Source organism: Lolium rigidum, chromosome 3 (assembly GCF_022539505.1).
Source record: "Lolium rigidum isolate FL_2022 chromosome 3, APGP_CSIRO_Lrig_0.1, whole genome shotgun sequence".
Classification (NCBI taxonomy): domain Eukaryota; kingdom Viridiplantae; phylum Streptophyta; class Magnoliopsida; order Poales; family Poaceae; genus Lolium; species Lolium rigidum.
The window spans coordinates 148857067-148862977 of NC_061510.1; the positions used below are offsets into that span (position 1 = coordinate 148857067).

General features: G+C 39.2%; 1 protein-coding gene across 1 annotated transcript; it reads right to left on the reverse strand.

Moving 5' to 3' along the window:
• Positions 1–241: 241 nt before the first annotated feature.
• On the reverse strand, positions 242–3771 carry LOC124702482. The gene is made up of 4 exons (XM_047234624.1): positions 3643–3771; positions 1422–1607; positions 1186–1225; positions 242–518 (listed from the first exon to the last, which is right to left on the reverse strand). Exons 2-4 carry the CDS (start codon positions 1602–1604, stop codon positions 463–465), a joined length of 279 nt encoding a protein of 92 aa, XP_047090580.1. The 5' UTR covers positions 1605–1607; positions 3643–3771; the 3' UTR covers positions 242–462.
• Between the last annotated feature and the right edge of the window lie 2140 nt (positions 3772–5911).

The window sequence follows — 5911 nt, forward strand, 5'->3', positions numbered from 1 at the left end:
CTTATAAACTCCAGCAACTTGCAAACAACTAGGCGGATGTGAAATTTTGCTGCTTGAAGTTGTTTCTAAACACTGTTTTGAGGACCGATTTAATTATTTTGTGTACAAATCTGTCAAATGGAAAAAAAAATCTTCATGAGTAATTTCAACCGGTACAAAAGTATGTTTGCATAAATATATACATGGAATAACTCAGGTCCATCAAAATCAATCAATTCATCTCATCATCCTGCCCCATATATAAAAATAAGGTGTGCTCTAGTGAGAACACGGCACAGATAAATCAGTAGACAGGAACATCGGTTAGGCAATAATATCAAGGCTTAATGGAATACATAATCGTTGACTGGCATCCTTAACAAGATTCTACAAACCCAACAGGATACAAGATACACGATTCACAAAGTGAAAAAAGAGGTCCTTGCAAACATCATAATATAGTACAGAAGGCCCGAGTATACATCATGACGGAGAGTCTTCCGGCGCTGCGATGTAAACATCCTCGAACTGATTATCATCTGATAAGACAAACAGATAAACAGCATCAGGCTTCTACATGCTTAATATCGGTGAAAGAGCTATTGCTAGGACAAGAAAGTACACCCAGTTGAAAAGCCTAAGCTTATTGACTTTTTTTTAACAAAATCATGGATACATGTAACTCCCTCCATATGGGAAGTACATGCCACTTTTAGAAATGGGAAGTCTTCCTCATGAAACTTCAAAAATATTAAGACCATTGCTTTTCACACAAATATGTTGTTAAAGTTTATAAATTACAATATCATGGAAATATGTTTCATAACACATCTAATGATATTGTTTTGAACTCTCCGATCTTAATTTCCTTTTTATTAGTATTGTGAGTCAAAATTGGTTAAAAGTTTGATAGATGCATTCTAGGACAACATGCATTTACAAAAGGAGGTAGTAAAATAGAAAATCAAAGGTAATCACCATGATATCATAGCTTTAGCTACCAATCTGATTGTATCTATAGTTGATTTTGTTCTTAATCACAGCCTCTACTACAACAAGTAGGCCCAACTTTTTGTTTGAAACTATGGTTAGCAACATGTACTTCGTAAACTATGTTTAGTTAAAGGAAGCAAATAATAGTGACAAAATAAATTTAGGTTCAACGCAAACAATTAATGCTGTTAAGCAGTCAGAGTAGAACAGAACCTTGTCTCAGTGTTAATGCAACAACTGCATCATTTTCGACCTGCAGATAGAAACAGACAACATTACCTAAGTGTTGAACAAGAAAGCCATTCAGAAAAAATAAATCTGCAATAACTACAGCATATGAGCTAATATAATAATGATATAATAACACGCTGTTGGTTGGTTCACAACTATCGCCCCTTTTATTATGACAAGATGCATCCGCTATGTGCTTAATATCTGTGCAATGATACCTTCTGATTCGCCAACGTCTTTGAGTCATCCAGTACATCATGTGTTGCCAACAAGATCAGTCGTTGATTACTGGGAGGATGATCAATTATTGAATGCAATTTTTGCTTAATGCTTAAAGTTGTCTCGGTTGGATCAAATTGTATGAAGTAGGTTGTCTTGTTTCTCTTCACTCGGATATACATTGCCTGCATATGGTAAGATGCCTCTCCAATGTTAGTGAGTACATAATTTGAAGTGATAAATTAAGCTTAATGGCATGTAACATCAATCTATCTGCTTTACTATAAAGAGTTGAATTAGGTCTATGCAGTATGCACTCAGCTGTGCTATTTAGCAAAAAGTACAAGATTGCAGGCTCAATATAATGCCAACGAATTTAATCTACTACCAGATAGTAACTTTCCTTTGGGCACAGGCTTACTCATGGGAAGATAACGGAACCAGTTAGTACCCAACTTGTGTTATCATGAAATGCATCAGTGATGCTTCAGTATGAAAACTAACAAAATATGCATCATAGAGCAGAAAATATATTCTAAATGCATCAGCTACATGTAGACAACAAGCGCCAGTCACCAGTAAGCACATTTATGAGATATTACTACGAATTTCTTGTATATCTCCTGGGTCTTTCCACAAACACACAATAAGTGCCAACCATCAGTGTATCATTTTGCACTTTGGAAGACGAATCTTGAGAGAAGGTAAGAACAGGAAAATAACAAAGAATAACACGGATTTTATACTGGAAAAGATGTAAAAATAAAAAGACAATAAATAATGTCTTTTCAGCTTTTACATGTCAACATCCAGTGGAACAATGCCAAGTCGTAAGGTGTATCGTGGCCTGAAAATTGTATCTAGGAGTTTGGGAATTTAACTTATAGTGTACATACTACTATCGTGGATATCAAGATATATGCCATATACAGTACTCTGTTTTATATTTGTAGTGAAAGCTGATTCTATAAAGTTAGTCTTGTCTAAAAATGGTAACATATCAAAGTTTGTTTTAGAACTATCATGAACTACAGTACTCTGTTTTATATTTGTAGTGAAAGCTGATTCTATAAAGTTAGTCTTGTCTAAAAATGGTAACATATCAAATTTTGTCTTAGAACTCTCATGAACTCTGATGCACCAAATTTTAAAACCGATGTCATATTAATACAGATATAATAATTCACACCAGTACCAATTCTATTTTTACATTTCAAGAAAAGCATTATGTTGCCAAGTCTGTACATGAGCACAATGCATCACAAGGACAAGCAAGGTTGCAATCACAGATTTACCAAGTACAAACTAAAAAAAATAAGACAATAGTATTCATTCTTCCTCAAGAACTATGCCATATATAGTAGGCACAAGTTATGTTGCCTATTACAGCATTGATCAACATGCTGAGAAAAGGCAAACAGCTGCAGCTTCGATCCTTAAGGTAAGGAAACCCAAAACACAGCAAATAGAATAAAATTTGGAAGGACAAAAGGTGATGGAGTGGCAAGACAATTGGATGCTCGCACATTATTGGTAACATTTGATTTTACAGACTGGGACTGAGAAAAAATTCATTACTCTACTATTTGTGAGTCGCTCCTAGTTCTTCTACAAGAACATTCCACCCAAAGAACAAACATGTGCCTTTTAGTGGTCAAGAAGTTTATCCTAAAGTCAGGGGCAGAGCCAGGATGTTACAGTGGGTCCAGCTGAACCCAATGAAACTTCCCTAACCGAGTACGAAACTGCTGCTAACTAGTACAGTACCATTATTGGGTTTGATAGTACAAGAATCGGTCACCTAAGCACACGCAAAATTGAACAATCCTCCTGAGCTGGTCAATAGCGTTGCTCCCCCAGCCAACAGAACCAACTACGGAACCAGCTTTGCTCCCAGGTAACCCCCACTCCCCCAGCCCTACATGGCTACATCAATCCACACCCTACACACACTGAGTAGTGATGAAGGTTTACTCTATACAGAACAAATATCCTATTTTTGTTTCATACGAACCAGCGGGTCGTCATTAATCGGCCCGTCTGCCTGAAGGTTAGAAGGCACACCGGCCGCTGTCCCGACGAGCTCAGCTCCCATATTCATGGGAACGAACCCTAAGGATTTACACCAGCATAAGGGCCGTACTAGGTAACTATCAATCACGGACGGCAATAGTCGGACCGCGGCAAGAGAAGTACGATTAGTCGATTGGGGAGGCTCACCGGTTCTTCCTGGCGCGCGTTGGCTGTTCCGGAGGCGATCGCCGGAGGATGAAGAGCGGGCCTCGTCGCCGCGGTCGCCTTTTCTCTTCTCTTGTGTCTCTCTCCCCCGGATCCAAACGCACGGACGGACTCGAACCCGGCCACCGATTTAGAATGTGCGAGGAGAGTCCGTGTTCAGCTCGCTTGGAAACGGGCTGGACCTTCGTTCAGTAGGCCCCGACTCTCTGGTCCTCAACCCAAATTCTTCTGGACCAGAGAGACCAGAAGCCCAACCCTTTCCTCGGTGATGTTTAGACTAGCCCAATGAAAGTATCATTTACTAGTATTATAGCACTTTGCTAGTATTATAGCACATAAAACTAGAAATTTTAGTGATAAATACATCATGTACGCATATTTGCATTGAGATTCTACAAAACATTAAATATGATAGAACTATACTAATTCATGATACTATACATTGTAGGCGTTGTATCATAAACTAGTATCATATGTAGGATACTAATTTATGATACTTCTCATTGTGACTAGTCTTAGGGGAAAAAAGGGCTATCCTTTAAAACGGATTTTTGGGACCTGGGTTTAACAAAACCTGATTAAATCTATTTAGACACTAAGATAAATAGTTACCTAACCACTAAGTAAGAAAAAATTAGAACGAAAGAGTTTTATTTAGACTACTCATCTGAGACTTATGATTTTTATGTAAGCTAGGTATGAAAATTAACAAATGAATCCTGCCATTCGCCACGGCTTTCCCATGCGGCAAGTTTGCGTAAGCTACTGTAGTGTGCATGTATATATGTCAAATGATGGTTGCTCAGGTGGTGGCAGGCGGGGCGTCCTGTCATCACCGCGGCTTTCCCATGCGGCGGCGTTAATGTGCGTCGACGTTTAAATAGGCTCCGGCGTGGCCCTCTCTCACTCACCTTCCCAAATGCCACAACCAACAACCTCGCTCACTCAAATCACCGGCGCAAACTAACCAAGTTCTAGGTCGTGATATGGGCTCTCTTTTATACTTTTCTCCATTTCCGTTGCTGATATCAGTTTTTTCCTCTATATGAACCCTAATAAGATCCAAATTCTCTAGCCACATACAGTACATAGATTGTTTGTACAGGAAATAAAGAAGGCATTATAATAAGATTCCTTGAAACGAAAAGCTATTACAAGGAATGTTAACCAAAGGAAATTTTCTTTATTAGATGTGCACCTGCCACATTTGTCGTGGGTCGAAAAATACTAGTTCGTTAAAATTACTATAGTACTACATTCATCCCAAAGCGTAAGGCTTATATTATTTTCAGAAAGTTAAACTATGTTTGACTAAGTTTTTACCAAAAAAAACATTAACGTGCAAAATATAAAATCAATATCCTTAGATAGATAATGAAATATGTTTTCATATGATATCTACAAAATATTATATTTGTTGATAGATTCTTCTAAAAGTTTGGAGAAATTTTATTTGGTTTCACTTTTTTTTAAATATAAGCTATAACTTTTGGGATGGATGTAGTATTGATTAAACTTGACCATTAGATCTGTTGATTGGACACTAAGGGTCTGTGTGGTTCATTGCCCACGTTAGCTGATACGTCCATTTTGCATCACTATTTTATATCATAATTTGCTGTTATTCATTGATATATTTCATATTTGGAGATGATACTTATGTTATTTCATCTATTTTGTATATTTCATGATTATTGGAGGATCGCGCACCGGAGTCAGGATTCTGCTGAAAAAAGCGCCGTCAGAATGCAATATTTCGGAAGATCGACAATTGACGGAAATTATATGAAAAATCCTATTTTTCCAGAAGACGAAGGGAGCCAGAAGGGGGAGCCGAGGAGGGCCGCCGTGGGCCCACCTCATAGGCCGGCGCGGCCCAAGGCCTGGCCGCGCCGCCTTGTGAGGAGGGGGCCCACAGCCCCCTCTGGCTGCCTCTCCTTCGCGTACATCTTCGTCCCGAAAACCTAAGCTCGGGGGGATAGTCGCGAAGAGTCACGAGCCGCCTCGCGGGGCGGAAAACACCAGAAAGAAAAGAGCTCTCCGGCAGGCTGAAATCCGCCGGGGAAATTCCCTCCCGGAGGGGGAAATCGACGCCATCGTTATCGTCATCGAGCTGGACATCATCTCCATCATCTTCATCATCATCTTCATCATCATCACCACCATCTCCACCGCTGAACCTCGTCACGTTGTAACAATTTGGGTTTGATCTTGATTGTTTGATAGGGGAAACTCTCCCTGTGTTGATTTC